Source organism: Lissotriton vulgaris, chromosome 7 (assembly GCF_964263255.1).
Source record: "Lissotriton vulgaris chromosome 7, aLisVul1.2, whole genome shotgun sequence".
In the NCBI taxonomy this organism is placed as follows: domain Eukaryota; kingdom Metazoa; phylum Chordata; class Amphibia; order Caudata; family Salamandridae; genus Lissotriton; species Lissotriton vulgaris.
The window spans coordinates 1,252,797,833-1,252,822,383 of record NC_141695.1 but is presented as its reverse complement, the minus strand read 5'-3'; the positions used below and the strand labels follow the sequence as shown (position 1 = coordinate 1,252,822,383).

The following is a 24,551-nucleotide window of genomic DNA, read 5'->3' as shown; positions in this document are numbered from 1 at the left end:
AAATAGGGGCCCAATTATTAGAGAAAGTCTCAAAAGTGCTAAGTGCAGCTATACGGCTTTCGTGAATTCCCAATAATTTACAGAAGTAGAACAAGAAATAGCACTCCTAGAAAATACTTGTAAACTGCATTTTAGCATGAGCAAATATGCATGTGTAGATATGCTCATGCGAAAATCTGAGTGTTTGCAAGTTCACTTTCCCTCTAACCACTTTTTCCCAACTCTGGAAGAAGGTTTATGATTGCCATGGTCAGGAGTAAATTTCATACATTTCTCAGAATGGGAAAAGATTAGAGAAGAGTTGTTAAAAACCCTAAAACATGCACGTTAGTAGGGTTGCACAGGCTCAAAAGGTCATTCTAACTCTGTAACTATTGATTACCACTACCTTCAGCCCCAGTATGTAGATCAGAGTAAACGTGGCAACATAAGGGGATTGCCATATTCAAACACTACTATAGTATGAGCCCTGGCATACTCAGAGAGGCTATATCAGAGCTCTAATATAATGAGATTGCTGCCATAATTTGCCGCCGCCCTACATGGCACCAAAGGGACACGTGAATTTTGTTACAGGACAAGTAGATTTATGAATCAAATTGCCCCATGGACAGGTAGATATTTTATTAACTTCCACACCGTTGCAACTAGTTTCTTTTAGGGATTTTCACCACTTTTTCTTTAATCTTTTCCCTTACTGAGAAAGGCTGGAATCTTACTCCTACCAATGGCAGAAATAAAACTTCTGCCACTGTTAGGGAAAAAAGTGGTTGGAGGGAAAGTGAACTAGTAAACGCTCAACCGATTTTCGCATGACCGATATATACACATGCATATTTGCTTGTGCCAAGATACAGTTCACAAATATTTCTAGGAGTACGATTTCCTGCCCTACTTCTGCGAATTATTGTGAATTCATGAAAGCTGTAAATCTGCAATAATGAATCTGTACACTTTTTTTTTTCTTTGTTTAAGGATTAGGCCCACAATTAGGGCTTGAGTTAACCAAGAGCTTTGGTTTTTATTAAAATTCTGCCTAGCTCTATAGACTGGCTTCACTGGGAGTGACAGGATTCTGTTCTTTCACAAGGAGCATATCGGCAAGAAAGTAATTTTGCTCAGTGCCGGAGACTACTGTGGAAATGTGTGCTTTTTCAGACTAAAAAATATTACTGATTTTTGCAAATGTTTGTTATAATGGTGAGGGAATGGCGGCTACCACAACTATAAAGTTTTACAAAAATAAAGGCAGAACAAAGACATGCTTTGACAAAACCAAAAGGCTAACCACCAACGTCAGGCCTATTGGCTTTACCATTGATGGTTTATTTTCATGTTTCCTATAATCTTGTTGCAACTGGCTCCTCTGATTTTCCATTATGAATAGGTTTTGGGAATACTAGCATGCATCAACATATTTTAGTAGATGCTTCAAAGAAATAGTATAGCAAAACGTTTTTTTTCCTAGATGCTTTTTTTAGTTGACAGCAAAAGACTACTCAATCTTGCTTTCCAGCTACATACCGCTTCCGATCAGATTCTGCTATGGGGAGGCGATTTTAATGTTGCACTAGACGATGCAGTCGACAGATCAGGAAACACGACGGAACACCACAAACGAGCCAGGACCGAACTGCTAGATATTATATCTGATCTGTCCCTGAATGACATCTGGAGATTACGACACCCCGGAATCACAGAAGCGACACACACATCCACACCTCACGCAAGTTGGTCAAGAATTGACTACTGGCTGGGATCGAGCGACATATTATTATGGACACACGACATACAACACTTACCCAAGACACTATCGGATCATAACCCTGTCAAACTGTCACTAAGCATTCCAAATTATGTACCTCCTCCTTACAGTTGGCGTTTCAACAATGGTGCACTGACAGACCCCTTATACGTAGACACCATTGGAAAAGCGATAAAAGAATACTTCCGACTTAATGCAGATACCACGGAAGATACAGGACTGTTGTGGGAAGCGTTCAAGGCGACTGTGAGGGGGGTGTGTATAAGCACGACAGCTGGCATCCTCAGGAACATCAGGGCACACCTTTCACGTTGCGAATCCACACTTCGAACCCTAGAACACCAATATGAACAGACCCCAACACCGACTATTCTGAGTAACATTAGAACTACGCTTACAGAGCACCAAACATATGCCGCAGATGAGATTAAATACTTAAGCAAAAAGCACGTGGCTAGATCGTATGGGGAGGGTGGTCGACCAGGTAGAGCAAAGACCCTGACGCTTGCAGTTCATACCGTCCCCTGTAGCTAATAAACGTGGATTCCAAAATACTAGCCAAAGTCCTTGCCACGCGTTTACAACCTCTCATGTCCTCTCTGGTTCTTCCAGATCAGTCAGGATTTATCCCCTCTAGGAACACCACTCACAACACCAGAACACTCTTTGCCACAGCACACTACCTCACGCCGTCCACTAAAGCGGCGGCGATCCTTCTGGACGCTGCAAAAGCGTTTGACTCCATTGAATGGTCTTACCTGATAACGATTCTGCATAGGATGGGCTTTCGGCGTCTATTCATTCAATGGATACAATTGCTATACACCAAACCGACAGCGAGAATTAAAATTAATGGTCATGTATCAGAGGCCATTAGTATTGAAAGGGGAACGAGACAGGGATGCCCTTTATCCCCTCTACTATTTGCCCTAGCACTGGAGCCTCTAGCCTGCATAGTAAGACAGAAACATCATCACTTGGCAATCCAATTCCCGAATAGACCATTACACATATCACTATATTCAGACGACATGTTATTGTACGTCAAAGACCCGGCCGTAAACTTGGACCCGCTCCTAAGAGTATACATCAAATTTGGGGGACTATCAGGCCTACAAATCAACTGGGATAAATCTGCTATATTCCCACTGACTGACTCCACACGACAGCACGTAACTGAATATCCACTGGAGTGGCAGACAGAACCCGTCCGATATCTGGGCATTTGGTTCCACCGTGACCCGGAGGTGGTCATCAGAACTAATTATGGAAGGGCAATTGACGCACTCGAAGATAAAATAGCAAGGTGGATCCAACTCCCACTGTCACTAGCTGATAGAATGGCGATAGTGAAGATGGTGATACTCCCTAAGCTGCTCTACCTTTTTAATAACATCCCGATCCAACCCCCAAGAGAGGTGTTTAAACGCATTAAGTCGATGGTGCTGAAGCTGATCTGGGCGGGCAAACAAGCGCGGATCAAGCTAGAAACGTTAACACTACCCATTCACAAGGGAGGATGGGGGGGGTGCCAGACTTTTGGTTATATTACCTCTGCGCCCAAGCCCAATTTGCCACACACTGGTACCACACGACTCCATACCTAACACATGTAGCGGTTGAGGAGGGTGATGCAGCTCCAATCCCACTAGATGCTATAATTACGCATGCTAGGCCTCCACTTCATGAACACGACATAAACACAATAGATACCACGAACTCAGCTTGGAGATCTCTAGGCCGCATGATGCATAAACTGCCGCTCTATGCTCCAGCACTACCTCTACACCACCACCCGCAACTATCTGTCACTAGGGAAGAAGTAGGCATGAACCTGCTACAACAGGTGGGCATGTACACAATGGGTGACGTATATAAAGACTGTGCCTTTATTACAGAGGGCGACTTAGCCTTTATCCAGAATCAGTCACTGCTCTTTCGTTTCACATTCCACAGGCTTAAAGGGGCGCTAAGGCAACATTACCCGACCTTCCCTAATGAGCCGCCAACAATGGACACACTGCAGTTGTTGATCACATCCACTGACACATCACATCTGGTCTCGCGACTATATGTGCAAGCGCAGACGGAATTGAGCCACGGGGCAACCAAAGCTCAAGAAAAATGGAATGACATACTAGACACACCTCTCACGGAGAAAGAATGGGAAAGATCCTGCACACTCACAAAAATGGTCACACCAAATGGAAATTTAAGAATAATCCATTTCAAATACATACATCAAGTATATTATACACCAGCTCAACTATGCAAATATGGACTACGTGAGGAAGCACGATGTAAGAGGTGTGGTCAGGACCAAGCTGATTTTATACACTTAGCCTGGAACTGTGCAAAAATACAGGCCTATTGGGTAGCAGTGGTGGAAAGATTAACTGCAATGGTAGGAGTAGAGATTGCGTGCACGGCTTCGTGCTGTCTTTTGGGAATACTGCACAATGTGAAAGCAACGAAGCGTAAATTCTGCGTCATAGCGTTACTATTAGCCAAACGCAGAGTTTCTATGTGCTGGGACAGCCCAAACACTCCCCTGATAAAACAATGGATGACGGACATGTCATATTGCAAAGACACTCTTCTCACGTACGAAGAGTCCCTTCCCCTGAGATCTAGACCTAGAGACTACTGGTCCTATTTCACGACATACCTAAACGCACAAGATGAGGATTAAAGGTCACGGTGCTTTTGCTCGTGCTTGATAAATTAACATGAGGTTTCACCCACGTTGAAACTATGCTTGGTGGGGCTGGGTATGGAATGTGGTAGTGGACAGATCTGGTTATGTTATGAACTGTTATTTAAATAAAACTATAAAAACCAAGACCAACTGATTTTGAAAACGCGGCCGGCCCACAGTGGTTGTAGGCGACTTGCTGTGTAATTGCAAAATTGTTGTACATACCATTTGATAAATTTTCCCTTTATATGACCGTGACAGCACGCTGCCGGCCCACTCAGGGTTGTGGGCACTAAGCTGTGTATAACATGCGCATACCAACAATAAAGATCTTAACAAAAAAAACAAAAAAACTAGCCGCGGGAAAAGCAGCGGGACCAGACAAGATACCCCTAGATCTTTACAAAATATTGGGTAACTTAATTATCCCGTTGTTGCATGATCTCTTTTTAGGGATTCAGTGGCATGGAAAACCCCCTGAATCGTGGAAGCAAACGAATATAGCCATTTTCAGAAAAAAAGATAAACCACCTGAACTAACAACATCATATCGGCCAATCTCATTGATCAACTCAGATTCCAAAACATATGCCAAAATTTTTGCCAACCGCCTGAGTAAGATCATCGAACATCTGGTCTCTCCCTGGCAACACAGTTTTATACCAGGCAAGAGCACCACAGATCATACACGCAGAGTAATTTCCCTCTTTGACATCATGGAAGTAGAGGGGGGCCAGATGTCGATCTTATTAGATGCCGAGAAGGCCTTTGACCGGGTCTCCTGGCAGTTTCTTTGGGAAATATTAGCCATTAATAACATAGGCCCGGTCTTTATAAAATCTATAAAAGCCCTCTATGTTGATCCCAAGGCAAGAATTATGACTGGTGGATGCGAATCTGAAAATATAAACATTCAGAGAGGCACGCGACAAGGTTGCCCATGCTCTCCACTATTATTCGCACTATATATCAATCCCCTAATTATCAAATTATTAACATCACCGGCGATTACACCAATTGAAGTAGACATCTACAACACTAAAGTCCTTGCCTACGCCGATGACGTGGCGGTTGTAACAACTAACCCTACGGAGGCCTTAATCGAAATAGAAGAAACCACCAAATCTTTTGGGCTTTATTCTGGATACTCTCTAAATCAAGATAAAACTATGGTTATATGTACCGAGAATACACCTTTTATAAGTCAATACAGAGTTAAAAATGCAAAATACCTAGGAGTGAATATCTCGTCAAAAACTAGTGAAATTAATCTACTAAATTACGACCCTCTAATTAAAAAAATAAAGGCAGATCTACTCAGAGTAAACAATCTTCATCTCTCCATAATTGGTAGAGGTAACTATGTCAAAATGACAGTATTCCCAAAGATTCTATATTTGTTTTGAGCAATTCCCCTTTTAATTAACAGCGATACCATGAAAACGCTAGACCGAGCAATATCCTCGTTTATCTGGAATTACGGGAAGATAAGAAGAGCCCTACCTAAGTTAGTACTACCACTCTCCAGAGGTGGTCTAGCGGTCCCAAATTTAACATATTATTTATGGGCAACCATCTTACAGCAAATGATGTTCCTGCTTACACCCAGTTCCAATAATTATAACGATCAACAACAACCCATACCATCCATTTATGAATTAACGCTGGGTAGTAAAGCCAGAGGTCTGCTACTAAGACAGATAGAACCTTCTTATTTTAAAAAGATTAAATTCAAAATCATTACAGATGCCTTTAAAACCTGGACTAGAACCATTAAAACACTGACAATTTCAAAATACACCAAATATACACCTTTATGGTAATACCTCACTACATTAACGACAATATAACTAAACGCTGGGAGAACTTAGGTCTAATAACTATTGGTGACTTCTTAGATAAAGATGGTAAAACAACATTTGATGAATTATATGGCAAATATCATATCCATCCTACAGACTACCTAAAATTTATTCAAATTTATACATCCCTTAGACAAAATATATCAAATATAGACTTAAAATCCATACCACTCATAGATCTTATACAAAAACAATCAACCAGAATAAGCAATATATATGACATTTTCATGAGCAATCACCCCGATGACCTCGAATCTACAGAAACTAGCTGGGCCAACAAATTGAATAATGTCGACATAGATATGTCCTTACAATTATCTTATAAAATCTTACTAGCTAGCAACCTAAAGGCCCAAATTTATAAAACTATATATAACTTATATTACACACCTTTCAAACTGTTTACTTGGGGTAAGATGGCTCATGATAAATGCCCCAGATGTACACTAGGACCTGCAAATCTTATACATATGTTCTCTGAATGCCCCAAATTAGAACAAATTAAGAAAAGCATTATAAAGTACTGGGCCGAAATTTTTGGCTACGAAATAAGAACATCAACAACTCTGTTTCTGTTAGGATATGATGATTCTCTAGATCTTGGTAACCTAGAAATTCTTATTACTTACATAAGTACTGCTATTTATAGAATTATCTTAGCAACTAGATGGAAAGACTCTGAGGCTCCAACTTTCAAGGGATGGCTCAATAGACTACTAGCAATATACAAACAAGAAGTAGCCATTTTTAGAACCAGAGGGAAAAAATCACGATTACATGGGGAACAAATCTGGTCACCAATAGCCAATTGGTATGAACAGCAAAGGGACTAAAAATTAGTTTAAGTTAACATATTGCTTGTAAAAAGAAGGTCTTTAGCTTAAGGTTTTACTTTACTTTAAAGATTTTGGTTTTCCAAATTTGATTTCTAAAGATGTATTGAGTTATTATGTTATGGTCTTAATGACTTGAAAATTGAATGTACTATATGCTGATTTTATTACGTGTTTGCCATCTTGAATTCTGCAATTTTTTTACTTTCTTTCATGTATAATATAATATCATATTTTTGTATAGTTATGTATTTTCATTTGTATTTCTCGAATCTGCTCAATAAAAAATAAAAAAAAATAAAAAAATTTAAAAAAAAGGAAACTCTACGTCCAATTCAGGCATGGTACACTACCCCTTAGGGCATTTTCGCATAAATGGTCTGATAACAAATCACTAGAATGTCCAGCATGTGGGGCAAAGGAGGAGTCTGCGGCCCAGGTCTTCTTTTTCTGTCCATCTTATAACAACCTCAGAAAGCGATGGCTTACTCAATTATGTAGAAATTTGGGGCTTAAGCAGTATCACCAGGCACTCAGGATTTTAAAATGTGACACTTCCCAACCAATTGTATTCTCTGTTTCCTGCTATTTACATGCCATGTGGCGAAGGCGCTGGTCATTTATTAAGAACTAGTCTTGTGGTCAATGTTTTGCCTAGTCCTGTTGGTTGTGCGATATCTTTGTTCTGATCCTATCATATTTTTAACTTGTACATATCCTTTTTATCTTCTTTTATCTTTTTAGCCTTTGAGAAATTTAATCTGTCTTTTTTGTAATTACTCATCTGTCATGATGCTTTTTTAATGAGTGTATTATGTATTTCGTATCTTTTATGGTCTTTGACCGAAATAAAGATTATTTGACTGACTGACTGTATACAGTGCATTCATTTATTTTTGTATTCTAATATGTTTCTCTTTGACTTTGCTGCTAGCTCGTACTTGGGCCTTAATACTGATACAAACTCCAGCTTGGAAAAGCTGCGAGTGCGCACTCTAGCTCCGAAGCTGCTGAAGCATTGGCATTGAATCCCAGCCAAGAATCATATTATCCACGATGTCTATGAGAAAATGCCCTTCTGACCTCAGGAGGAACTGAAGCTATATAAAATGTATCAAATGTGTTGAACAGTATTGCTGGGTGAAATAAAAGTGCATGGGAAAATAAATGATGGGCGGTAACCGGAATCAACTAAAACCAATAATGAAATGATCTCATCTTAGTATGGTGTGATGCCCTCTCCTCGTCTGCCTGACCAATCACTGAAGGGGAACACAGATTTGCAACATTTAGGGGTGGTACATTGCCCTCGAAATAGTATAACTAAGGTAGGTTTAAATAGAGAAATTGTCCGACTTGTCCGAGTAGCTGACCTGTCACAGACCCAACGCATGCTATAGGAGATCAAGAGCAGAGGTGCTGGCAGAGCACTTGGTCAGAAGAATCGAGGTGTTGTGGGAAATTATCGATTACCCAGTCAGGGTACTAATTGGTTTTCTGAGAGAGAGGGGTACGACACTGGCGTTGCACTTAGCGGAGATGACCTGTCCTGGTCTGCACCGGTTCGGTCCCGTGGGCACCTGATTAATCGGGAGCCCTGGTCTTTTTGCTCCAGTCTGTGACCAGGATTGGTCATTGCAAATTTCTAGGGAAATATAATCCATGTGGTATGTATGTCCTTGTACTATTTCCCTTTCTCACCCTTCCCAGATACCAATGTTTAAAGGTGTTACTGTGATTTCTTACAAACTTTATGTCCTATTGATTATATTCTTGCTTGTAAATGTTGTGGTCACAGTATTGTGTCCTTTTTGACTCAGAAAATCTTGCATAGATAAAGCTTTTAAAACGTTCCCCAGTCTGTGGTTATTACAGGAAAGGTAAATGTGTCTAAATACTGCCTGTTTATTCTAACTCCTTATTCGATCACTAGGACTTATAGCAAAGGTGAAAAGGGTTGGTAAGTCATGGTTTACAGGTATAAGTCCTACAAGGACTGATAGGTGATTAGTTAGTAAATCACAGGCAGGACTGCTAGTTCAAGGTATGAATGTTTTATGAGCCCAGGTGAGTATGGTAAAATTATGATGAACCTCCACTGGATCCCCTTGTCTGCTCACACCATCTTCATAACCAGCTGCATCATCTGTAAAGCACACACGACTAGTGCTCCTGCTTATTGTGCAGACAAGATCACCATATCTGGTGGCTCTCTGCACATTGGTAGCCAGGACATCATCATAATGGAGACTAAAAATTATAAAAAAGAAAGAAAACAAGGGAGCAGGCCTTTTCCATCTATGTACCCAGGAGCTAAAACAATATCTCTGTATACATCAGACCAACCCAAATCTGTTCCACTTTAGGAAAGAGTTGAAGGTGCACCTCTGTAAAGAACACTTAATGCAGTAACACTGCAATTCTGCTCCCACAAATCAGCTGTTGGTAGTATGTTTACCTTTGACCCTTTACAGGGCTCAGCTGCTTTTAGTATAGATTGGCACTATAAAAATGGCACATAAATGTGTAGAGCAATAGCCCATAACCACCTTCAAAATATATGCATATATTGCTTTAAGTAGCAACATACGCACTGCACAATGAAGGAGATTATCTTTACTATATTATTTAAAAAAATAATCACGGATGAAAAATCTTTGGTAAAGAGAGGGTAAAGTAACAAGAAAAAGATTGCCTTATACTGCAGCTGAATAGCTGCAATGGTTACAATGAAAAAAATAAAAACTTCTCAAAAAACGTGTTAGTTAAGGAGAGCAATGCAAACATAACCCTTCCTCATTGCAATGCTAATGACCTCACATAATGTCACAGATCACAACTGACAATGACATTAGTATGACAACACATTCCATCTCACTCTTGACTTAACTGATGACCAAATCACAAAAACATTACTTGGATGGAATTAGACTGTGTAGTGGGGGGGGGGAGATATCACATTGCATGGCATACTTCAAGAAGTATGCCATCCAATGTGGAGGAGAGTTACAGTCCCCTTTAGAAAAAGTTATTTATGGTCTTTTCCTGAAGAAAAAATAAATAAACAGCAAGAATGAGTTGTTGCTTCTCTAATCTAGGTCGCCCACTATACTGTTTCATGGCATCCCAATAATTTGTGTGCCTTTGGTTTTCTAAGGAGGATTTACTATGTTACCTTAAAAAACCTTCCTCTCATTCCCAATTCTTATGTATACCTCTGTGGCTACGCAAACCTTGTTATTCACAGTGGTATTTACTGAAAGCGTGCACCACTGCAGCCATGATCCTTTGCAGTGTTTGAATGGTGCCTGGCAGTTTGCCACTATAAGGTCATTTCATGACACTCTAAACAAGGGTCTCCAACGAATAGCTTGTGAGCTACTAGGACCTCTGCAGCTACCTGTAAGTAGCTATCCTGAGGGCAGCCCAGCCTACTAAATTAAAGGCATTGCTTTGTTTAATTAATGTCCATATACAAAAACTGCAAAAGTGTATGACAGAATTTTTTTTATTTACATAACTTGTTAACTGATTTGTGGGGAAAAAGGTCTTACTTTGCACAATCAGGGGTGTGGAATTTAATAAAATATCTACTTGTCCATGGGGCAGGTTGCTTCATAAATATACTTTCCCTGTAACAAAATCCACTTGTTCCTTTTGTGCCATGTAATGCGGCGACAAATTACGGCAGCAATCTCATTATATAAGAGTTCTGATATAACCTCTCTAATTATGCCAGGGCTTGTACCATAGGGTTGCATACTAGCAATTCCCTTATGCTGCCATGTTTCTGCAGGTCTACAAACTGGGCTGAAGGTATTGGTAAGAAATAGTTCAAGGGTTGAAATGCCCTTCTGAGTCTGTGCAAACCTATTAACGTGTGCGTTAGGTTGGCACCAACTCTTTTCTAATCTTTTCCTGTACTGAAAAAGGTTGGAAATTTACTCTTGACAGTCGCAGACGTAAAACTTCTTCCAGGGTTGGGAAAAAGTGGTTAGAGGAAAAGTGAACTTGAAACATTAAGATTTTCACATGAGCCAATCTACACATGCACATGTGCTCATGCTAAAATGCAGTTCACAAATAATTTCTAGGAGTACTATTACTTGGCCTACTTCTATAAATTATTGTGAATTCATGGAAACTGTATATATGCACTTAATGCAAGGATATATATCATAGATGCACTTTTGAGACTTTCGTTAATAATTGGGCTTCTAATTAGGCCTGGTGTTAACCATGACCTATTGTGTTTATTACAATTCTGTCTCTCTCTTGCTCTCTTTTTCTCTCCGTCTATCAGATGGCTTCACTGTCAGTGACAGTATTCAGCTCTTTTTACCATGACAAGGGCACTTAGTTTAAGGGAATAGTTGCGCTCCACTGGATAAATGGCTGGGTTAGTTAGACTTGTTCGGTTAATGTGGTGCTACTCGGAAAGGGGTGACCCTAACAACCCCTTGAGAATTTATTACCGGGCATACATTTACAACTTGAGAAACAAAACCTGTGCACACACAATACAAATAATGACAATTAATATCTTATTAGTGTTCTTTGAAGCAATGAAGAAGGGCAGTCAGTATATGTTGCACTTGTATTTATTGCGCCAGCCGACACGTGTTTCATTGGAGTGGAGTACACTCCAAATCTTCAGAGCAAAATCCTAATGAATAGGGTAGATAATCCCCCACGACTGGTGATAATTCCGACCCAGTCAGGGTGTCGGTAGATTGTTCACTGAAAAGGCCAGGAGAGTCAAGGCGCACTGTGGCGTTGATCCAAAATGAATGGTCTTGAGCTGATAATAGGCCAGGACAGGTGAGGGCGGAACTCTGGTGAAATTGGTCTATGACTTGTCAAAACGGGAACCGTTGCTGCAATGGGAGCTCTTTTCCGGATAGTTCCCTCATAAGCTGTCCCGATGCTCATAACTGCGTCCTCCGTGTGGCGATGGGTGCATTTTGGATGAACACTCCAATGAAACACGTGTCGGCTGGCGCAATAAATACAAGTGCAACATATACCGACTGCCCTCCTTCATTGCTTCAAAGAACACTAATAAGATATTAATTGTCATTATTTGTATTGTGTAGGCACAGGTTTTGTTTCTCAAGTATTCTGCTCTTTGACAAGGAGCATATTGGCACACAAAGTAGTTTTGTTCAGTGCCCGGAACTGCTGTGGCAATGTGTGCTTTTTGAGACCAAAAACAATTTTTGCTTTTGCCAATGCTTGTTAGAAAGGTGAGGTCCCAGCCGCTCCCACACGGATACGGTTTTACAAAAACCATGCCTGAACAAGTCACGCATTGACAAAACCAAAAGGCTGACCACCAATTTCAGACCTACTGGCTTTGCCAATGCTTGTTTATTTTTGTTTCCGGTAACCATATTTAAACTGGTTACACTGATTTTCCATTATTAATATTTTTAGGGAAATACAAGCCTACATCAACATGTTGCTAAATGATGCTGCAAAGATATGGTACCTAAAATCTTACAGTAGCAAAATGTTTTTTTTCCTACTTGCATTTTTTTTTTTACATTTTATATTTTGAAAGCAAAGAATCATCACTCTTGCTTTGAAGCTTCTGCAAATATTTGCATATAATCAGAGAGCATTCTGGGAGCATTATACATAGCATCATATTACTAAACTTTGAAAACGTGTATACGCATTGATACTGAAACCACAGTCAGTAGTGCAGGCCGAGCTTACAGGGTTTACTTTTAGTGCTCACCCTAATAATAAAGGCTTTGCATTAATGAACCATAAATACAAGCTTCAACAGCATTTAACACATGGACACAAATATTACCTTAACTGCAGACATTGCCCTTTCCTGATCCATAAAGTGATACTGTAAACTGGCAGCCAAAGGGTTTGTGCTGTAGGGGGTTGTGCCTACTTGTCCCAAGGACAAAATACACTTGAAAACCTGTTGCCCTTGACCCCAAACAATATGTCCCGGGAGTTGGGCTATAGGAATTCCACATCCCTGACAATATATTTAAAGCTAATATTTCAGTGATAAATTATCTGCCACTGGGAAGAATTTTCACAAATGGTTTTTACCTTGGTGACTGAGCCATTGCAGCTATGAATTTTATGTATTACCCATATAGAGGCATTTGTATATTAAGAGAGACTTTTTCATATTACTTCTGGCAACTATGCCTGATGCAAGGAGTAATCTTGCATATGGTGTCCACTAGTGTAATCTTCTCTGATCCGGTCACTATTCCAATACTAATATCAGTAGCTCTAGATAAGGTTCATTGAACATAAGTAGCTCTTATTACAGAAAAGGTATGAGACCGCTGCTCTAGAACGTGGGATTTACTGTACTCAACTATAATTTTTAACGTTCACTGAATATGTAAACAGGTTATACGGACACAAACATACACAGAGGAGAAAGTGTGTGTGTGTGAGAGAGATTTTTTTAAAGGTCAGCCTACAATGTGAACGGGAGACCAATGTAATCCCGGAGTCCTGGCTCCTTGTTAGATTTCTATAGCTTCCATCCAAAATAAATGTACATTCAATTAATCTGTTTGGAGCTCGGTTATTGAGACAGAGTGTCACTAAACAAAATAAAACAGATCTGTATGTATTAAATACAATCGTGGCAGTTATAGTTTGTAACAGATATATGAACAATTAACGATCCAGGGGCCCCGGGCGTGGCCATAGGTTATATGGTTTGAAATGGGCATGGGGGGGGGACAACAAAGGTGCTATATACAGGCGTAAATCTACTTCTAGTGGACACGAGGTTTGGGCGTTACAAATTAAGGCGGAGGAGTTGGGTTTCAAATAAGGTTCAGATTACGGTATAGACCTTTTCACGATTCATGTAGAAGTGAAACAAACGAATGTAATATTCAAGTTAGTTTATTTTAGGATGTGCTGCAGTGTGGCCTCTAACACGTCCGCTTTTGACTGTAAAAACAAAGTGTAGAGTAGAGACACTCAATAGCACAGCACTGTTCTTAATATCAGTAAATGTTCCTTAAGGATAAAGTGCATCTCATGCAGCCCAAGCGAATGTTTAGATTATTTCGTATAAACTCATGACGCATGGGCACCAGGGAGGCAGAACTGTGCACGATCATAAGGTACTTTCTGTACTGCACACTACTGTAGAAAAAGTGTGGCAAAATACAAAATGAAGCAATAATACAATGGTTATAAAGTGAAACAAGCCATTCTTGCGTATTTACAATACTGAATTAAAAGCACCCTTCTGAGGTCGAGTACCTCTCAAACCACTTATCTAGCCCTCGCCCAACGTCCACTTTCACCCTAAACGCTTTGTTAATTCGCTCGGTGGTGAGCCCCCGACAATACCTGACCCTCAACACAACTACAGCTACTGAACTGTGGGGACTCTCGACGTCCATATCGTCGTGGGTCTGGCTTTAATAAACAAACAATCACGTTAAGAGCCAACTGCTTCCGATCTAGGCCACTGGAAACAGAACTCTGACCAAGGCATAATTGACTAGCCCAAAGACAAGTTTGCATACTGCCTGTCACAATACTCCATGCTTATGGCAGGCAAGTGAGCCCCGAGATCCTAAGCAAGTGGCTTTCCTTTTATGAAAAACACTCTAAAATGACTACTCTATATAAAAGGTAATTTCAATACTCAGTGGGGATGTGAGCTCCCCCCCACCCCCAAGGCTAGGGTTTTTGGATTAGAATTAAGTGTTCGCAGAACTAGCCTAACAAGGGAAAGTCAGGTAATGCCCTGTTGAAATCAAGCCTACTAATGACATAGTACACCCAATGTAAGTGAAGTGTATGTGTGTGACGCGAACCTCGCTTGAGAGCAACGGTGTACAAAGCCTCTGGGAAGATACAAGGTAATTTATGTTGGTGGAATCTCCCCCTTAGAATTTTGCACTTCGTTCACAAATCTTTAGGATTTCCATCTACTAACTTACTCTAAATAAGGCGGGCCATTTCTCTGCAAGAATATACGTACTATGCTGGTCCATTACCAGTTATGGTTGCGTACAAAAATAAAAACAAACAACAAACCTAAGGGGCTGCTAAAAGGCAAAAACCAACACAAACAATAGCCGAGAGAAATTCGCTACCTGCAAACCCTTTTTTTGCGCAAAGATGTCATGTAACTGTGGAGGGTGGGGAATTGCGTGGAGTTCTCACTACAAAACAGAAGCATTTCTTTGAGGGACCTTAAGGAGAGGTACCCTAGAGAGTCTGGGTTGGTTTCGAGAATCCTGCGGATCCCACCGGAAGCAACTGAAGTACAAGTGCCCGCCCACTCTGGCCTACACGCACTATGAGTGGCTGCGCTGAGCTCTTTCACATGAAACATTCACAAACTCCCATTCAAGCTAACTCCCAGCCACCAATGTTAATTGTGTAACAAAAATCGCTTACAAATTGCACTACTGTGGTAGACGTGGGGCTGCTGATGACGACCTGGTTCTCGGGGGAGGACATCAAAGGGTCAGGGTCTTCGTGATCCTGGGGGTAGTCTCTGCTCGGAGAGAATGAAACAGAGGACGCCGTGGGCACGTCCAAAGGGATGCAATCTGCCAGAGAGTTATCCGCCAAAGTGAGGTCTGCAGGGTACGATAGAGGATCTGTGGCAGTCCTGTTTAGGGGAGAAGTGTCCCGTTCAGTGCCCCCTTGCTTCCCCCCAGCGCCAGTCTCCTGTGGATGCGTGTGTTTAGTTCTCGGCTTCCTTGCTTTGGGTGCTTTCAGCGTGCAGGTTCCTTTCTCAGCGCTTCCTGCACGGTCTGACATGCCCGCTGCAGCGCCCAAAGGCTCCACGTGCAGCAGCAACCCGTTCCTGACAGCCTTTGACATCTTGAGGGTGACCTCGGGGGGGAGGGGGCACGGAAGGGTCCGGCTGGCACACAGTGCCGCCGATTCAAGTAACTCCAAAGTGCAGTGGTTGGTGGGGTCCCGGGACCCGGACTCAACACCATCCCCGGGAGGGGTCAGACTGTCCCCGCTGATCATGGAGGCAAGGTCCTGCAGTCTGCGCAGCGGGATGTAGCAAGAGGCGGGGTCCTGTCCCTGGGCAGGCCTGGGGGGCTCGGCCAGACATCCATTGGGGGGTTCTGGAGCGTCCTTCCCGAGGGGGCCGCTGCTTCCCACCAACACAAGCACGCTGTTCCGGGTAGGCAGCTCGCAGGCCTGGTCCATGCTGCGTAGACATCCACCTGGTAGAGAGAAACAAACACGGCGTTACAAAGGGCTCAGCCAAGATGGCAGCCGGGGCGGCAGGCCTGGCCTGCTTGGCCACACAGTGATGCGAGCGGGCATAAAACGAAGGGGAGCAGCAGGGAAACGGGGCGTGGGGCCGGCCTCGGGGGGCAGATCACGGGAATGAGCAGAGTAGCACCTAGTCAGTCCAGCAGCCTCCGCCATGCCGGTGCAATCACCCCCCCCCTGACTGAAGGATGCGGGCAGCTGTGCTCAGGGGCTGCGCTGCACACATGTCCCTCCACCCGGCCGCGCACAACCGCTGCACGGCCTGGCGTGGCACGCCGCAGACACCCCTTCGCCTGGTAGGTCTTGGTGGGTCCCTCCCTCGGGATGCCCTTATCACACTCCACTTCCCCCCTCCCCCGTAACGTCTCCCCGTCACACTGCACCTCCAGACATGGGGACTCCGTGCAAGGCCCGGGAACGCGCGGCCTTGCAGACGCCCCCTCCTTGGTGGTGGCCTCACCGTGCACACCGTACCCCCCTCCCTCAAGATGTCCTCACCGAGCCGGCTGCTTCCCTGCACGCCGCCCCTCCAGGCCGGGGGACGTTGTGCAGGGCGCTCTGCTCGTCGGCCTCCTCCTCAGCCTCTGCCAGTGAACTGAGCTAACCCGGGCGGGGGGCGGAGAAAGGGGAGGCGGAGGGAGGGGGCAGTCCGAGAGCGCGGCCCGGGGCTCACCTGCCGGGTCGGCCGCACCTTGAGGGGCGCAGTACAGTGAGGTGCAGTGAGACAGTACCTAGCACAGTGCGTAGCAGCAGGGCCTCTCAAACTGTCCTTCCGCAGCCTCGCAATCTCATTTTACTGCAGGAGGGCCTCTTAGCGCTATTGCAAGACGCCTTACTGTGGAGCAGTAGGGCCTCGCACTGCACTGCAGCCAGGCCCCTCGCACTACGCTGTAGAACACAACCACTGCAACAGCGCCCACGCCAGTATACTCTGCGAAGCTTACAGCACTAAACAGTCCCACAGTGTCTTGGTAAACCCCACTGCACTGCCGCCAGAGACAGTCGCACTGCATTAAAATCCAGCTGCGTTGCAAACAATCGCGGGTCTGCACTTAGACGACTCTTGCACTCCTTTCAGACTTGTAGCAGCTACTGCATCAACATGCATCTAGCGAGGTTTATACTCAAGACCCTCCCACTCCACACCGCAAAATGTATTAATTTAGATGTCTCTCCGGCAGGTCCTATTTCAGACGACACTCTTAGGAGTGCCTCTAACAGAGACTGCAAACTTTACAGCAGTATAGAAATAACTTCTTACTAGAGTGAGGTGTCTCTGGCACTGCTACACACACACTGCACAGCCAAAATTCCACCCATGCATTGCAAATACGAAAACTGCAGCCTAGCGCTCATACAATATACACATAATTACACTGCTATGCAACTGGGCTAAATGCACTATTGCCAGACTCATCACAGAGCGCTGCAGTATCACAACACTGCCACAGGGCACTGTAACACTGCAAGGTTTCTTGCACTTCACTGCAAAATCTTTAGCTGTACTACCAGGCAACTCCCAAAGCACTTCAAAACATAACTATGCTGTATAACTGTGCCAAAATATAATTCTACAGTGGAGGGCCCTCGCATAGTAAATGACAGATCATCCATCGCACCATCAATGCAAGTATGTATAATACAGACGTGAGGAGACCAGGTGGTGGATAGATCTCCTCCGCTGCACAAACAATAGTATGGTCTACCACTCTTTAAGACTGATGAGTGGTGAAGCGTGGTGTGACTGGGGAAGTGCAGTGCGAAAACAGAACTTCAAAGTGAAAAAGTAAAAGTAAAAAGTGTTTATAAAATTGGATAAGGGAGCATAGAACAGACTTTATTCGGATGATGCTCGCTTCGCCAATATTAAAAATTTGTTATAGACAGTTTGAAAAATGCGCTGTCTAGAGATGGAGCCAGGTCGACATGTTTCAGCAATGTGTGGACATAGTAGTCCTTACTTTCTTCAGGACCTCATAACAAATGAATGCTACTGCAATTTGTAAAATAAATAATAAGTGACAACTAAGAAACATTATAAGACAGACAAGTACAAAAGTCACCTGCAGTCTCCAGGTGAAGAGCCTCGTCTTAAGCTTACAGCTAGTGTCGTTCACATAATCTGTAAGACGTGAAGACCTCACCCCACCTGGCAGTGGCTCAGGAGTAGAGTGAAGCACCGCTCTAACCGTCGGTACTCCTTAGCTGGCGTCTGAACCGACTGGGGAGGCCATTAACCAGCCATACAAGAAAAGTGAGCATTTCTTTCTGGATAACCTTAATCTCTGTGGGGTTACTGAGATATTTCTAGCCATCCAAAATGTTAACTCCTCCCTAAACACATATCTTATTTAACACTTTTCTGGAATTCACACCAATACTAAAGGTGGGCATCCTCAACATTCTCAAAGGCAAACCACACACTCTAATTTTCGATGACTACTTATAATCCTGAGTCAGTTTACCTTGAAACCCATTTTACTCTGAAGTCAAGCCTACTACCCAACCATTGAAAAAATGTCTTGGGCAAGATATCTAGAAACCTAAACAACCAGGATCTACAGAAGGGAATTGAAACCCTAAGCAGACTTGCTTTATCCAAAAGAATGAAGCAGACGTACTTTGTAATGAGAAAGGAGTAGGGACCTGTCAACACTTCTAGTTAGACATCTACTGGCAGGCCCATTCCTAGCGCTGTGTGACCCCATACAAAGTCAAACCCTTCCACCTATGGAGCCAGGCCATTTCTCCACACATTCTACACAGTCTTCCAGTCCTCCTTTGGCTCAGGCTCGAGATCCGTCACACTCCTGCGTTAGAACTCGACCAGTGTTGAGGTATGGTATAAAATACGAAAGCAAATGCTGGAGAGGAGGATTCTCCTCCAGTTACCCTGTGTAAGAAACACGGTTAACAATTTGGGTGGGAAATTACGCACATCAAGGAATAATCACAAAAGTTATCTGGGAGAGCCCTCAAAGTCACTAAATTAACCTGAGCTCAATCCTCGGGTAGCTATGGCACAAAGCAGACAGGATTAACTTAGTGCAGAGTATAACATATTTAGGCAGTACCACAACACTAATAAAGACAAAATGCCAAAAACAACATTTTAAACCATAATAAGCAAATAACACTAAAATGACAAAAATCCAATCGGGGGAACCAGAGATAGTAATTATTTTAAGATTTAAGGGAAAATATCTTAACAAAGCACCAATGAATATGGCTGAGGTAAACCAGGACCTAGGCGCAATTTGGGGCTGACAGAGCACGCATTGTATACAACAACCAGGTTCATCCAAGTGAAAGATTTTCCTTTCTGACTTGGTCTTTTAAATTCCAATGCACCACAGCAGTACTTTTCTAACGTTTCCCATGACCAGCACTTCAAAACTCACAGGAGCAGAGGCCAACATAAGAGCCCAGCATAGGTCTTGTTGCCACTAGTCAGCGGGGTAGTTTAAAAGACCTCCTACAGCTTGTTGGGTCCCTGTAGCGACATATGTCCACCAACTGACCCTTGGAGTCTACATCCTTGATCTGGGTACAAAAGGGAACAGGTCCAGTCTTTCAGGGCTCCCCTAAAGACACAGACAGCAGGTTAAGTCCTCTTCTGATCTTCTGCAGATCCAGAAAGTGGACAGATAGCTATCAAGAGGTTAATGCTTTTGCGTGATTACATCCGCCCTTACTGGAAATCTGATTGTTAAAATTGAGTGACTCCACTAACCCTTCCTCGCAACACCTTCTTGGGTTACGGGTAGGAATTGCTCGATCCCTTACCGCTCCACTGCGGGTCCTTCTGACCTTGCAGTTGGCAATTTAACTCAGGCATGTAACCATATGTCCTGATGATGATCCCGCCATTTTATGTATGAGATCGAAACGTCGTCGACTCTGACACCTTAAACACAATCATATGTATCATTTCAATCTGATATGGTGTTTCTTCTTCACTAATGCTTGCCAAATTGATGATTTCTTTGCCAAGCATTAACCACTGCCTGAGCCTTTCTGTTTGTTTGTACTCCGATTGATGCAGAGTTTCTGTTCCCACTTTATTGCTGTGTCACAAATTCTCAAATATTAAAAGTATTCCTGTCAGGCTGGACAGCGCAATATAGATTTTATTGTATTTCTGTATTTATTGCTTCTCTCCTATTGTTCTTGTGAGGGACCACTGTGTTTGTAGCATACATTTATGCTTGGCATTAGCTAGTGGAAGGGGACACTCATGCCCCCGTAACCAATGGGGTAAAGGTTCCCAGGTCCAACACTACCCATTTTTTAATAGGTCCTTTTTGCCTTAATGCAAAAAGTCCCAAAATGCCATGTATGTCACACAAAAAGGAGGTAGGAATGTGTCTTCTGGTGGTGGCATATGCTCTTTGAATAAAAACTGCCTTCCCACACAAATTTGTGACATGCTTCATCATTAGGCTTGCTTACTGACACCCCTGTGCAGACCAACGCCTGGGGTGAAGCAAAAGGGAGGCAATACAAAGTTGTGGGATCACCAAAGAGAAATACAGCTTGTGAAAGTTAAAACTAGCTTGGATGATTCCCTAATTCTTATTTCATTCATGGGCTACCCGTCCAGGGTTAAAAATATGAAGGATGCTGGTGATAGGAGAAAATTAGGATCGCTTACTGCAAAGGTGTCAACCTGTTTCTGCTGATTCAACTGCGCCCACAATGTTGGGTTACTCCGGCATTCATCAAGATCTTCAGGATCCCAAAACACAACACTCTTTGATCCTAATTTAGGACCCCTCCAAGATGGGTTTTTAATATTCACATTCTGGTTTAACCCTGTAAATAGAGACCACCTTCCATAAGATCCACTTGCTCTAGAAAAGAAAATATGTATGAGCAAGAAACCCTTTTTGTAAATGCGTGTACGTACATCTCACTCACCATCCGCGTATCAACACCGCCTAGAGCCCCAAGTTATCTCACTTGTAAGCTCTTGCTATCCAAAACGGTATATTCGATATGGAAAAGTTACCTTTTATTCAACCGCAGGTGTCCGTCACATCCATTTCTAAAGCACCTGTCTAACACGGGTCTACTAAGGCAGAGCAAAGTCTCACACTCACCGAGTTCCCTAAAACATTTAACATGAACGACTGAGAGAATAGGGGCGTCTCCCTGTAGTAACACACTACACAGAGACAAAATATGTACATGTCGAGTTAAGTGGTGGGCTGCCCAACAATAGTCTTACACAGAGTTATACAACGAGTATTTCATCTTTTTAAAAAGTTTTTGTGGTGTTACGCCCTTCTACATTTAGGACATTGTGGTAATCGGGGCGGCCCTCACCTACGACTGCAGCTAGCGTTTAGCAAGTTTTTACATGCCCTGTGGAGGCATCTAGTATAAAACTCACTGGGTACCCTCTTGCGATTAGAGTGACACCAGTATATTTATCATCAGTATATCACTCCCTCATATGGTGAAATTGCTGATCTAGATGGCACCCCATCTGGTGTCCACATATTACTGTTGGCGCTTAATAGGGGGGCCCTGTTCTTAGATAGTCTGGTGCCCGATATTCAAAGAAGCTTCTATGCGCCCAGGACGTTCACGTAGTATCGAACAAGTTACTTACCTTCGGTAACGATATATCTGTAAGAAACATTAGTTAGTGTTAGATTCCTTACCTTAGAATATCCCCAGGCGTCAGTCTGGATCCGGAAACTTTTGCGTAGCAGTACCCCTGCGCGTCGGTAGGCGTCGTCTGCAGGCGTCCCCTGCGGCTCCGCGTCCGTCGTCGGCGTCGTGCGCCGTGATGACGTCGCTGGAGTACATAGACGCCGCCTCCGCGCGCTGACGTCAGTTCTTTGCACATAGCATTTCCGCGCCAGGAGACGCAGAGCCATGAGAGAACCAACACTGGTGCCATGTAAAAACTAGGGCCCTGAAAGGGATGACCTTAACCCTAGGTATCAGTTCGCAGAACGGGGAGGATGGGTGGGTTCGGTAAAGAATCTAACACTAACTAATGTTTCTTACAGATATATCGTTACCGAAGGTAAGTAACTTGTTCATCTGAAAGAAACACGTTAGTGTTAGATTCCTTACCTTAGAATACATACCCCAGCAATACCAACCCCGGTGGTGGGTCTGCGAACCAATACAAACTACACCAGAAAGTCCTGGAGGACAGAACGGCCAAAGAAGCCATCCCTCCGGACTTGGCTGTCCAGGCAGTAGTGCCTCGCAAAGGTGTGCAGCGAGGCCCACGTAGCCGCTTGGCAAATGTCCTGCAAGGGGACTCCCCGGCCCAGGGCAGTGGTAGCCGCCGTGGCCCGAGTGGAATGGGCCCTCAGCCCAACAGGAGGCTCCTTCCGAGCCAAAGAGTAGCACGCTTTGATGCAGAGGACGACCCATCAAGAGATGGTTCGTTTACAGACCGCCCGTCCCTTCTTCGCACCCACGTAGCCAACAAACAGTTGGTCATCCACCCGGAACTGGCGTGTGCGATCCATGTAAAATGAAAGCGCACGTTTTGGGTCCAGACGATGGAGCCGCTCTTCATCCTTTGAAGGATGCGGAGGCGGGAAGAAGGAAGGGAGGGTGATGGACTGCCCGATGTGAAAGGCCGAAACAACCTTGGGCAGGAAAGAAGGTCTAGTCCTCAGAACCACCTTATCAGGATGAATGGACAGGAAAGGAGGTTGGACAGAAAGAGCCTGGAGCTCACTCACTCTCCTGGCAGAGGTGATGGCAACCAGGAAAGCCGTCTTTAAAGTCAGGAGACGGAGAGGACAAGAATGAAGGGGCTCAAAGGGAGCACACATCAGGAAAGTTAGAACCAGGTTCAAATCCCACTGAGGCATCACAAACGGAACAGGTGGAAACATGTGAGTGATGCCTTTCAAGAATCGAGTTACAATCGGGGATTTGAACAAAGAAGGCTGATCAGGAAGCCTCAAAAAGGCTGAAAGGGCAGAAAGGTAGCCCTTGATAGTGCCCAGAGCAGAGCCCTGCTGGGCAAGAGAAAGAAGAAACAGAAGAACCTCCGAAAGAGGGGCAGAAAGAGGATCCACAGCCTTTGCTGTGCACCATGCCACAAATCTGTTCCACCGACAGGCGTATACCGACTTAGTGGAGGGACGCCTGGCTGCCAGAATAACATCACAGACTTCAGGAGGCAAGTCAAATGGCCTCAACTGCCGCCGCTCAATCTCCAAGCATGGAGGTGGAGACTGGACAGGTTCGGGTGGAGGACCGTCCCCTGCTGCTGCGACAGAAGGTCCTCCTGAAGGGGCAGGCGGATCGGGGGACCGACTGACATGCTGAGTAGCTCGGGATACCAGTACCTTCGAGCCCAGTCCGGAGCCACAAGGATAACTTGGGCCCGGTCGCGCCTGATCTTCTTCAGCACTCTGGGCAGAAGTGGTATAGGCGGAAAGGCGTATAACAGACCGCAACTCCACTCGCGCCGAAAGGCGTCGCCGTGCGAGTGCCGTCTTGGAAACTCCAACGCGCAGAACTGATGACATTGCGCGTTCTCTTCGGTGGCGAATAGATCTAACCAAGGCTCTCCCCATTGCAGAAAGATGCCTTGCGCCACGTCCGAGTTCAGACGCCATTCGTGATCCATCGAGCACCGACGGCTGAGTTCGTCCGCCCTGGCGTTCAAAGAACCTGCCAGGTGTTGAACCGTCAGAGTCACGCCCTGACGTTCCAGCCATTGCCAGAGGCGCAGAGCCTCCTGGCAAAGGGTCCACGACCCCACACCGCCCTGTTTGTTGCAGTACCACATGGCGGTGGTGTTGTCGGTGAACACCTGCACCACACTCCCGTTGACAAAGGGGAGGAATGCCTTCAGTGCCAGACGAATCGCCCGCAGCTCCAACAGGTTGATATGGAGCCGGGACTCCGCCGGAGACCAGATGCCTCTGATCTCTGCCTCTCCCAAGTGGCCACCCCAGCCCTGGAGGGACGCGTCCGTCACGACAACGTGCTCCGGTTGGGGAAGGGAGAGGGACTTGCCCCTGACCCAATCGCGGTCCGTAAGCCACCACTGCAGTTGTCTCGCAGTGCCCTCCGAGATCAAGACGTGGTCGGACAAGTTGCCCGGATGCTGGGCCCACTGAAACTTCAGGTCCCACTGCAGA

At 44.3% G+C, this 24,551-nt stretch overlaps 1 protein-coding gene across 3 annotated transcripts in view; it reads right to left on the bottom strand.

Moving 5' to 3' along the window:
• The window catches only part of NSD1 (nuclear receptor binding SET domain protein 1), a 1,028,734-nt gene extending 1,011,703 nt beyond the window's left edge, over positions 1 to 17,031 (bottom strand). Inside the window, exons 1-2 of one of the 3 annotated variants that reach the window (XM_086931779.1) lie at positions 16,918 to 17,031; positions 15,577 to 16,367 (exon numbers count right to left, since the gene is read on the bottom strand). In XM_086931779.1, the coding sequence (XP_086787905.1) occupies positions 15,577 to 16,350 (774 nt within the window). In that variant the 5' untranslated portion in view covers positions 16,351 to 16,367; positions 16,918 to 17,031. Of the gene's footprint in view, positions 1 to 15,576; positions 16,368 to 16,549; positions 16,735 to 16,802; positions 16,828 to 16,917 lie in introns of those variants that run through there. The other 2 variants (XM_086931778.1, XM_086931780.1) reach the window with 2 other exon arrangements.
• Between the last annotated feature and the right edge of the window lie 7,520 nt (positions 17,032 to 24,551).